The 12,510-nt window shown below is 39.6% G+C and overlaps 1 protein-coding gene across 1 annotated transcript in view; it reads left to right on the top strand.

Moving 5' to 3' along the window:
* LOC138002241 (uncharacterized) overlaps nt 1-6,885 on the top strand; it is a 7,014-nt gene extending 129 nt beyond the window's left edge. The window contains exon 2 of the mRNA XM_068848316.1: nt 6,517-6,885. Coding sequence (XP_068704417.1) covers nt 6,517-6,885 — 369 coding nt within the window. The remainder of the gene's footprint in view (nt 1-6,516) is intronic.
* Nucleotides 6,886-12,510: the final 5,625 nt, after the last annotated feature.

The raw sequence follows: 12,510 nt of genomic DNA on the forward strand, positions 1-12,510 counted from the left end.
GCTCAAGTTTTGAAAATAAAAATAATAAAGATACCAGATTAAAATTTGGAGACTGTTCAAATGTTTGCCGGTGAAACCGGTGGATATAGGCCAAGGCCACGCAAAGTCAACAGGTTGTGGTTTGTTTGAAGAATAGTTTTAATAGAAATGACATGGATGTATAAAATACAAGGCGCGAATAAATCGGCACGATTCATTTGGTTCAAACAAGACATTGTTCTCTCGGCGTTTCGCTTTCCTGTCGATCGGCATTTGTGTTTTTTGACACAAGATTTTCGAAAAAATCGGTCGGAAATAAAATCCCGCAAAAGAAAAACAAAATTGCTGGATTCCATTCCATTTTCCTTTTTTTTTTTTGTAAAGTGCAGAATAATAACTGAACCGCTTTTTTGAAAGCCATCAATTCTGAAGGTGGATGGACAGCAGAGACAATCACCGATTCACACCTGAGTGCAACCGACGGGTAATCATTCAAAATACCCAGACTTTAACATGAGCCAAGTTGTGCGGACTTTGAATCCCGTCGGTCCACTGTTTTAGTCTTTCGTGATCGGAAGCAATTACGCTTGGTAAAGTGTTGCTCGAGCTTCTTTTAGCCTGGGTTTCCGAGATTTAGGCATCTCAGGCCGAGATCTCTTGCAACTACAAAGGGTGCGTTCCATCGTAGGAACGCGCAACTGGAACAAAGCTATGCATATGTTCTTTGTATGAATCGGGTCAAGAAAGTGGTCAGCTGTGATTGGTGGGTTTCAGTTTTCATTGTTTGGTTGGGGAATGTGTCCTCAGGAGTCCTTTACTAGTCACTTTCTTAAAGGGCTATTCCAGGATTTTACACTAATACAAGTATTAGCTGATGAACTTCGGAGTCCCTCGTTGCCAAATGGATGTAATTGACACTCTTTGTGACGAGCGCTTAGCTCTTACCGACATTTTGACCGAATGCCGACGGCATTTGTTAGACGTACCAAGAAATATCGAAGCCGTTACTCTTGACAACTTAGACAACATACTACAACAGTATTGCAGCTTAAGAAGAAACGTTATCGCGGCCATGGAGAGCTTAGACGTTCTTGAAGAAGATTATAAGAGATGTCGGTGTTAGCAGCATTGTCCCAGTTCACACAAAAACGGCTCTTTTCAGAGCCACAACAGCAACAAAAGTCTTGACCACTGCTCTCGTATTTGAATTTCAGTTAACAACATCAATATGTTGAATAGTCTATTCAACATTGAAAATGGCTTCTCTTAAGAGAAAAACATTCGCGTTTGCTTACACTGCGTGTCCTGTAACTAAGACCTGCGTCTTCAACATGGGGGAGACTCATGAAAACATAGCGTTTGTGGTCATCCACAAATTATCAAAAAAGTTAATGCCAACTCAAACACTCCGAAGTATAATTCAATACAGAATAGTGAATTCAGTGTTAAGTTCCAGCCCTTGATCTCCCAGGTCAGTGATCGGCTTACGCCCTTCGTTCGTCCTCGCAGACAAAAAGGGATTCAAAATGCATATTCACGACAGCGTTCCGTGCTTACACTCGAAAACAAGAAATAAAAGAATGCAGAGAATTTAATGAACATGAAAGTAATCAAATGTGCGTAAAATTAAAAAGAATGAAATGTAATTCAGAAAGTTACTTTTGTGACAATTTAATCGGGTATGTTTTACTTTGAAGTAAATAATTAAAGTGCTACTGCGACGAAAATTTAGTATTTTCTTTTCCGGTTTTTCTCACGTTAATTTCACATTTAGACCCTAAATTTCTTGAATTGGTGAAATTTTTTACAAGCTAGCCACGCAATTCCCAGAAACAAGTATCCGAAAACCGCAAAATCGCGTCCGCCATTGCTCGAATAACAAACCTGAAGAGCCTGCGAAATCACTACAGCGGGTTTCTCTGTGACGTCGTAGTCACAACACGTGATAGAGTAAAATAAATGCGAAGAAGGAAAATAGAGGAAAAGAGGCATGTTTTCTCGCTCAAGTTCTCTTTCTCTTTCTTCCGATAATGACTCAGAATTGAGTTCTTCTCTGAACGAAGACGTTCCTGAAATAAGTGACGGGGAATTTATTCCATACAATGAGAATTTAGAGCCGGTAGCGACCCAAGAAGAGGCCGCAGCTACGAACAAAATTTCGCACGCGAAGAAGAAGAACGTGACATGTATACTGGATGCAAATGTTTCCAGTAACACCGGGGGCAAAGCAGTGCTGTGATCACTAAGTCTATTGTGTTCTTCACGTATTTCTTTCAATATCTGCAAAATAAAATGTATAGCATTGGTCGGAAAAAACACGGAAATCTCATGTAAGCGAGAAGAATCCAAGGAACGTGAGGTGCAAACAACTCTCTGAACTTTAAATGCACAATTCTCTAGCCCTGTGCCAAAGCAAGTGAAGGTATACTAAGAATTGTAAGATTTCCTAGCTAAAACAAGTTGCAATTAGTGCACAGGGAATATAAGCTGAACATAACTAAAGTATAAAATAATAGCAGCACTCTATGCGTACCTTACCACGGCTCCTATGCGATAGCGGCTGATCGACAGATTTTTCAGATCTTCGCCAAACAGTAGGAATGGATCCTGGTTCCAACCTTCTTACATTTCCTTCCATGTGGAACAACCTCTTGAAGCAATCCTCGGTAAAATGTTCCGAACAAACCATGAACCGGCCTTTGGGGTCGAAATTTTTTCGGTGTAAGCAAACAAAAGCTTTCCATTTCGCGTAGAGACCCTTGTTTGCTGGCGACCAATGCAGAGAAATTCCTGCCGCAGGATTTGATGAATTACTACAGCCTTGGACAACACAGCGGCTCATAATGTTGCCACAACACGCCAAAAACAACAACTACTCAATAGTTTTTTGCAGATCAAAATATACCTATTTTTCCCAAGGAAAACTCCCACTCTGCATAGTGAATTAGCCACGTTTTTCAGAGTTTTGTTGTGACTATGACATCAGTTCCGTTCTCGACCCAATTCTCCTTTCAAACTCGGACTTTTCTAATTCGAGTAATGGCGGACGCTTTGAGCACAAAGTTACAGTCATATTTATCGGACTTCTCTTTAGAATTCTGACTTAAGATCTGGCACAGTTAGTATTTGGGTGATGTACTTTTCATATCCGGTAAGATTAAAAAAAGTGTATTTTCGTCGCAGTAGCGCTTTAAACATTTTCACAGTTTTACATTTTTTGTAGTGCTCTTATCTTTGCGTAGTTTGGACACGTGTCCAATGTAGGCCTCTGAGAGAACACCAGGGCTGATTCTAGAGTTTTTGGTTTGATAAAAGTCTTTCGTTTAAAACCCAAATTTTCTATTTGGTTCGTATGTGCTTCCCTTGTCTGGGCAGAGAAAATTGTGCTTCGGGTAACCGGCTGATGGAGCTTCTTGGGCCAAGCGTTGTCACCAGCTTCTACTGCTAGTAGACGCTGCCGATATCGAAAAGCGTTGCTGTTGACAATGGTAGCACACACAAGGAAAAAAGAAAATTTATCCCTGCCTGGCTAAAAACATACGGATGGCTTAGGTACAATGAAGAAAAAACACTTCATGTATTGCGATGTTTGCCCAAAGTTCAATAAGAAGAATGCGCTCAACATGAATTAAATCAACTTTGAAAACGAAAGGGTATTGACTTCAAAGTTGAACCTGTATTTATTATAGTGAATGTCTGAAATGTGTATTTGATCTTAAAAGCTGCACAACTTGTTCAATTTCAGCGGCTTCCAGCGGCGACACGGGTTTTCCTTCATTAAGGAAAAAAAACCATGTTTGTGAAATGTCTAATTTCAACTTCAACCTACACGCTTTGCGTGCCGTAGAACAATTTTCATACAAAAATCCAGCCAAAGCTGAAATTCATCCAATCAGATCGCTGTGATAAGCAATGCGAATTTCCATAACAAAAACAAACGGTCGAAAAGCCTGTGGGTAGAAGGTGGGCCTTTAAACTACGCCATTGTGCAGGGCTAGTACCTGAAATCCGTCTAATCCAAGATTCAAAGCTCCAAGGATACACAGCCGGATTTTCATGTGTTGGCTGTCGTTTGCTGCTCTCTGATTGGCTGACAAGAAACAATCATCCAATCAGAGAGGAGCAAATGGTGGCTGGCATATGAATCCTTGGAGCTTCGAATGCTGGATTTTTTGATATTATTTGAGGTCTTGCACTTCGAGTTTTTAGATTTAATGGTATAATAGGAAACCTCTGGGTTTCAGCTTGTCTGGTGCGTGATTTGAAACCTGCACGATGGGCATTTGTTGGTGAAAATCGGCTTGACGATGGAGCGATCCGAAATTGAGCTTTCCACCCTTGTACGCTCAGGTGAACGTCGAACAAACCCTTCAAAGCATTCGTAGTTTTCAGACACAATGGGCAAAAACTAAGCGCAACTACAGAATACAGGGCGAGATCCGAATCCAAAATAAGAGTAGGCTTGTTTAGTTCGGCAATCAATGAAAGAACGAGCAATAACAATATCAGTCTGTAATGTTCTTATAAAGGTGAGCCACTTGGACATTAAGATTTAAGATGACTGCCGAGCAAACGAGCCACCTCAACAAATTCATCTTAGATTTTGTATCAAACCCCTCATGCCTGGAGCTTCGCGCATCGCGCATATCTCATGTAACTTGAAGTTCACGAAGATCGATGAGATCACTAAAAACAAGGAAAGAAAAAAACGAAAAAACAGCTCTGTGCGAACGAAAAAAAAGTTCCCTTAGCGCGTCGAACCATCGCCTTGTGAATTCGTTTATATTTAGCTTTAATCGATTGTGATACCGATGTAGTGACTTGCTGCGATCATGTATATATCGAACAATGAACGGTAAGTGTCGCTTTGCTGAATCCATTGTTTTCAAACGCGAAGCCAATGGTGTTTTTGCATAGCTTATTTATCAAAAATAAAGCTCACATCGGTAAAAAAATACCAGGGCAATGTTCTTAAGTTCATTTCCAGTCAACTTGCAAAATTTGGGCTAGTTTTGAGTAAAACTGAAAATTGAGCGACATTGTCACTTACTAGGTTTTTGCATCCAGCCCTTCAATTTGACATGCGATTACAGTCACCAGGATCATTAGCATTTGTTGAGTTCGATGGTTGATAAAATAAGATGCCTTCTTCTTTGTTGACCTTTTCCTCGCTATAGTAATTCACATCATAAAAAGGAAAAGGAAGGCTGCACCAACCACATCCAGTCTATGTTAGGGTTATCCAGATAATGTTTAAATGTCCCTTTTGATAGACTGATGCACTTGGCATGTCCATATTTTGCATTGTGCACAGAGAATAGCATCTTGATTCGAGCATACACTTTTACCGCACTCTTCGCAAGGATGTTTGATATTTCTTTTGACAGTTGGGTCCGGATGAGGATGGACATCGCCACAATATAATTCGGTCAAATTGAAAAGTACTGGTGCCATTAGCAGTATACAAGATCCTAGTATTGAAAATCTTTTGCCACGGTGCTTGCTGTAGATCTTTGTACCACCAAACCTGTGAAACATCTTGATGGGCGAGCAAAACATTTGTTCACCGTTTGGTGTTACTTTTCCTTCATTTGAAGATTTGCTTTTAAGAGTTTCAGTTGCAAATAGGCCAGTAATGAGAATGAAAAATAAAAACCTTCGAGAGCACAGCAAGGCACGTCCATTCCACATGACTGCATCATGATTCAGTAGGATGAAGCCAGCGTGTCTCAGACTTTCCTAGGGGCATTGGGGCATTGTGCTCTACCACAAAATGACTCCGGAAAATTAAGAGGCAGTAGTGTTGAAACATCCTGCCTTGGTTAACCTAAACACAGCTAGGTCTCTTAGGTGTACAATTTAATTTTGTCAACCTTTTGCAAGTTCAATAACAGCAATATTTACTTTTCACGAACATTGACTTTAAAGTGCTTTTGATATTAAAATTTTTTTTTGACAGCCAATAAGGCTCTTGTTGGCACATAAATGACAATTTGTGAAGTTACAAGAAACATCTCTATATTTTTGATAGAAAGTGCATTCAATGAAGTTGTTTTAGCTATACTCCAGAAATGTTGTGCTCCTAATATTTAAATATTTAATATTTAATATTTCTATAGCGCTTTTTACAATAAAAGATCAAAAGCGCTTTACATTTCTACATCATAATGGAAGCTTATCACACAGCAGCCTATGGTGGCCAAAGGCAATAGATTCCATAGGCTGAACCTCCAGTTCATGTGTTTGGAAACGACTTTTACCATGCAAAAACAAAAGTTTCTAGTCCCTCCGGACTCAGCATGGCCACTGTGTGAAAAGAGTGAATCAGTATCGACCAGTATAATATTGGTTTGTTAAAATTTTATCCTAATTCAAAAATTCTTTTACTTGTGTGTAAGTAAACATCAAAGTTTGGCACAGTTGAGGGACAATGTTTGAAACAAATACATGTAAGTCCTTTATCAGTTACAAGTAAAAAAATTGAAAGTACCTAATTTTCAAAATCATCCTTGACTTTTGTTTTTTCATTTTTCTAAGGCTACATTCTGTCCAGCATATGGAAAACTGGGCTTCCTGACTCATTTGTTTCCTTCAGTTCCAATACCTGCACTCACAGGCACAGCAACAGCAGCAACAAAGAAGGGTATTGTTGAAGCTTTGGGCATAGCTCAACCAGTGACAGTGGAGTGCAATCCCAATAGGCCAAACATATTTTATGCCTCGCATGCTCGTCCTGACCGGGGAGACAACAAGTTGGGAGCAATTCTGGATCCAGTTGTTTCTGAATTGAAGTTGATGAGAGAGGATATGCCCATTACCCTTATATATGGCAATCTGGAAACAATCGCAGATTGCTTCATATATTTTACCGAGCAAATGGGTAAAGAACAGTACCATCCTCCTTGAGCAAACCCTGTTGCCAAGAATAGACTGTTTACACAGTATCATGCACAGTACCCTGAAGATGAAAGAAAATGGATTGTGCATGAACTGGTGAATGGTACCTCAAACCGTCGTGTGTTATTTGTGACTGTGGCATTCGGAATGGGCATTGACTGCGATAATATTCGCAGAATTGTTCATAGTGGAGTGCAATATACCATGGAGGAATACTGCCAAGAGGTAGGACGAGCTGGTAGAGATGGTCTTCCAGCAATGGCTGACATTTATTTTAACTCATACGATACCTCTAAAGCCAGGAAGAACATGACAGACACAATGAGAAGTTATGTCCAGTCTGACAAATGCAAGAGCGAAATTATTTAAAAATATTTTGGCTATGATGTCCCAGACAAGCAACCAAAGGACCATACATGCTGTGACTTTCACAGAAAGATTTGTCAATGTGAAACCTGCCAGCTAGTACAAGCTGCAGATCAGGTTGAAGCACTAGCCGTTGCTGTACATGTGCTCTCTCATGAACAGGATGATGACAAAACTGTAATTATTGCTTCTGAGGTCAAGGAAAACATCAAATGGGACATTGAGCGTTACAGAGTGAAACTACAGAGACAGATTGGAAGAAGCACTGTAGGCAGTGTTAGTCTTTCCAGTGGATTTCCAATTGAACTAATTTCCTTGGTTCTTCAGCACTTGCCAGAGCTCACTTCTGTAGAAAAGGTACAACAGACACTACCAGTTTATAGCGAGGGAATAGCTATAGAATTATTCTCTATCATCCAGAAGCATCTTACCAAATATTAAAAATATGTTAACATACTTTCAAGTGATGTGTTAAAGTGCTACCAAGATCTTTTTTTTTTAAATTTAAATCATGGAAGTGTGTTTGATCAACACATGACTCATAGAATCTTACGCTTCAATTTTGAGACTGTTTACTGTAAGCACATTTTTTGTGAAATCATATTATTAATGAACCACACACACTCATGTTCAAAGCTGACCAGTTAGTTTTTAGATAGCTGGATCTGGGATCTTCAATATCACTTTCTCATAGTCCCAGCTATCTTGAGATTTTAAAATGAGTAATGGCTGACCATTAAGTAGGAAGATTCTTGTTAAGATAAACAAATGACTTTTCCAAATTATGGCTTAAAAATTTAAGCTACAGCAAGTTGCAAAAATAGTGGAGACACTTTGCCTTCGTGACGCGTTAGTAGCTTCCCCCATCTCTCCCACACTGCGACCCCCTTTCCCCCTTATCAATGTTGCTAGCAATACCAAATCATGTGGAAAACTTGAATGGTCAACATTGAAAGAGGGAGAGGTGGGAAATGATTAAATTGTAGATTTGGTGGGAATGGAAAGGTAGAAAAGGTGTTTTTTAACGGGAGTGTCTCACCATTTTTGCAACTTGTTGTCTGAGTTGCTTGTCATTGTATTGCTATCCGGTCACTTTGTACATTGGGGTGGGAAGGCGTTAGAGTTAGTGTTAGTGTGCATTTAGAATGGGATTTGGAAAAAAAAAGGTTTCATTCTCCGATATCTCGTGAATGGAAAATGGCCAGCGATAAAGTGGAATTTGGGGAGTTTCTGGTATGACGTAATCGGAGGCTATTTTTGTGCTTTCTGTGAGTTAGGTGGAAAACACATGTCATTTGGTAAATATAACGCTGCGATCACCATTGTGTTGCCTTTTATGGTTTGCTAGAAACATGTTTGAACCCATGTGTAAATAACTTGTGGCAAAGAAATATATTTCGGTTGATACATGACATCTAAAGCTTGCGTAATATGTACGAAATTAGCTGTTTACGTATGTGAAACAAAGATCACAGCTACTTTAAAATTGTCATCGCGTGCCATTAAAAGGGAACACCCACTTTCCGAAAAATAAGTTGTTAGCAAACATTGTCAGAGAAATGTGCGTTTTCGTGAAGGAACATTTTTACGATTACGTTCGCGTTAGTCTGCTTTCCACGAAGGGATTTCTAAGGCTTAGTAGGACGTTTTGTAAGGGACGTGTCCGGTAAAGGTAAACTCTATGCAGTGCATGCTTCTTTGAAATGGAATTTCTTCAAGGATATGACAGCACTGATTCAGAATCTACTGATACAGAAAATGTGACCAATAAGAAAGTAGAAGCTAGTGCAGTGCCCCCCTCAATGCCTAATCTGAATGCGAGAGCTGTGCGACAAGTGTATTTGATCACCTACAGCCAGGCTGATTCAGAGAGGTTTCCCACAAGAGAATCTTTCGCGCAAGCTATTGTACGCTCTTTTAACAGCACAAACACTAATATTGTTGAGCACTGGGTTTGTTGCAAGGAAGCTCACCATACCACGGGTTTCCACTACACCATGGCCTTGAAACTTCAACGCTGCAAATGGTGGCTATCTTCAAAGAAGTATCCTCAAGCAGAGTACGACATTTCAGTTCATTTTTCAACCTTACATTACAATTATTACAGCGCGTGGAAATACACCAGTAAGAAAGATAGCAATTTCTTGGAAAGTGACAATGATCCGGATTTATCAGATTTAAAAGCACCTAAAACAGATACTGCATCAAGTTCTAGGAAGAAAAGTTCTAGCAAGAGCGATAATGATTCAAACAGTGATCCAGAAAGTGCTTCTGAAGACTGCCAGATCGCCTCCGATGACAGCAGGGCTTTCAAAGGCAAAAAACGGAAAAAGCGCATGTCTTCATTTGATTTATCCGAAATAATCATTAAAAAGGGCATAAAAACTAGAACTGAACTGTTGGCTTATGCCAATCAACAGAAATCTCAAGGAAAATATGACATTGCAGAGTTTATTGTTAACCAGTGTCCCCGTGTTGTAGCTGAGGTCTTAACAACTGCCTGAATACAGCGCAAGAAAAACTAGATCGTGCTCAAAAATCTCGTATTGAAATTCTGGAAGAAGCATCACAAGGAGAATGTGCAGCAGGCTGTAATGGACAGTGGCTGACTTGTGCTACAGAGGTACTCGAGCAAAATGGTAGAGTTGTTTTGAGCTTTAACTTTTGTTATACGACAAGAACGACACAGATGTTGTGTGAGAAAAGAACCTAATTGTTACCACCTACCCATTTCTGAAATCGTAGGTAGGGCATGTTGATTTTTTTTATTTTGCAGTGAACAAGATGGACTCACTTTACTGTGATATAAAATGGTTGCAAATTTTTGAATCCAAAATGTCAATTTTTTGGACGAAGAACTTTTGATTTGTGTATTTTTGAATAAGATGAACACACAATCTTCGTAGGGAATTCATTCAAGTTTACGATAGCCAAGTATACTGGTTTGTGCTTCACTGAGTGCCAACAAACTCTAGCCTTTTGTTAAACAACAAGGCAGTTCCAATTTCGCAAAAGGTTTCAAACGTTTTAAGAAGACTGTAAACATAAATCCAACTTTTCTTAGACAGACAGAGAAACAGACAGCCTTTATTTTAGCACGATGATAATAAAAGCTATGCAGCTTATGGGGTCGTGCATAATACTAAACCTAAGAACGAAATGTGTGCATAATAAAGTTACAGAATCAAACTATCTAAAGTTAAATTATTGGTAAACTATGACTAAACTATACATATGTATACAACTTAAAAAGCTCTAAAATTCTAAATATAATTAAAATCTTTACATGTAAAATTTGTGGTTGTTGTAGAGGTCTCTTTGAAATTGAGCTCTTTAAAAATGTCCATTGAACGGATTTTCCTCTTCAGGTTTTCATAACTCGTATTAGAAAAGTTCTTGTGCTTAGAAATTAAAATATTGCATAATACGGGGCCTCTACGAACGATAGAGTTTTTGCCATAGGTAGAGTTGAATCTGATGCTAGTGTAGAGTAAACTGTAGGGCGTTTTGTCACAATATTATCTGATAGCACTTTAGGGAGGTCATCATGAAATGCTTTGTGCATGAGCTTTAACAGAACTAGCTTATAATAATAGCTCAACCGATGCCAATCAGCCTGTATTAACACATCCGACGATCTCGTATCCTTTGATAAATTAAAAATTATCCTTGCCGCTCTACAGTGCAATCATTCCAATGAATAAAAAAGATCGGCATTAAAGCACGACTCCCACAAAACGGGGCCGTAAGTTACTGATGACCTTGAAATAAAAGTTAATAAGAACATCCTTTGGTAAAAACCTCAACCTCCTAATTAGGTGTAGCTTCTTTGCGAAAGTCTTCTTGAGATCCGAAATATGCGGCACCCAAGAAAGTTTATTGTCACCTGTTATACCCAGTAAGTGAGATTTGTTAACCCCCCCTGTGGCATCAGTGCCGATGCGAATTGGCGCAACTGGCTCCATTGCGTGGGTTTTACAAATAAGCATGGCTTTGCTTTTTTGCGGATGCGGGGTAAAGCGATTTAAAATACACCAATTATAAAGTTCGTGTAAAGCTTTGTCCAACTGAGCAACCGCTTTGTCTGCCGTTTTTTTAATGCAGTAAATCGTAACGTTGTCAGTGAATAAGTAAACGGAGCCTGATTTTACACTTGACGGTAGATCGTTAACAAACAAAGAGAACAGCGCAGTGCCGAGCACAGATCCCTGTGGTATACCGACGGATACAGGCATAGTGTCACAGTTATATCCATTTACAGCTGTGTACTGCATTCTTCCATTTAAATAACTGGCAATCCAACCCAGTGCTTGATCACAAATGCCAAAGTTTGTGCTTAATTTCTCCAACAAGACCCAATGTGAGACAATATCAAACGCTTTGCGAAAGTCTACAAAGGCAACAGCCACTATGAGACCTGAATCAACAGCTTTTCTCCATGTTTCTGTAAGATGAACAAGCAGGAGCTCGGTCGAATACCCCTTTCGATAAGCCCATTGTCTGTCAGAAGCTAACCTATGTTCCTTAAAGACATGGTCTACCAGGGAGTCATTCACCTCTGATTCTAGGATTTTGCTCGGAATACTGAGTAGCGATATCGGCCTGTAATTTCCTATCTCTGTCGCATCGTCTTTCTTAAAGATCGGTGTAAGCTTTGCTATTTTCCAGCTGGAATAGAGAACCTCACTTTCAATACTAGTATTGAATAGCCTACACATGGATGGTACAATGTCGTCCCCCGCAAGCTTTAGTAATTTAGGTGATAAGTTGTCAGGGCCCGAAGACTTATTTGACTTCAGGTCATTGATCTTCCTGAATATTCTACGTGGAGAGATCTCAATTTGAGATAGTAGCGGCGGTGGCGTGTCACCTAGGTCTGATCTATAAACGCCTGCTGTTGCATTCGCAGGTGGTATTGGTAATTTGGCTGCAATATTCTTACCAATGTTAGCAAAGAACGAGTTCATCAGGCCAGCCTTTTCTCTATCAGTTAACACTAAAGAATCATCACACTTTCTCAGTGGCCCGATGGGTTTGTGTACCCTTGAGCTAGTTGCGTCCTTCACCAGCTTCCAATAGGCACTCTAACTCTTAACCTAGTTAAACATCTTCGAAAAATAGAAAGCTTTAGCACGTCTTAAATCTGAGGTTACTTTGTCTCTTGCTCTCTTGTAATCCGACCACAATTTTTTTTGGTGGTCTTTTGTTCTTCAACTTTATTGTAGAAAAAATTAAATTGTGATCTGAAATTCCCAGCGGATATGTTCC

Source organism: Montipora foliosa, chromosome 5 (assembly GCF_036669935.1).
Source record: "Montipora foliosa isolate CH-2021 chromosome 5, ASM3666993v2, whole genome shotgun sequence".
Lineage (NCBI taxonomy): Eukaryota > Metazoa > Cnidaria > Anthozoa > Scleractinia > Acroporidae > Montipora > Montipora foliosa.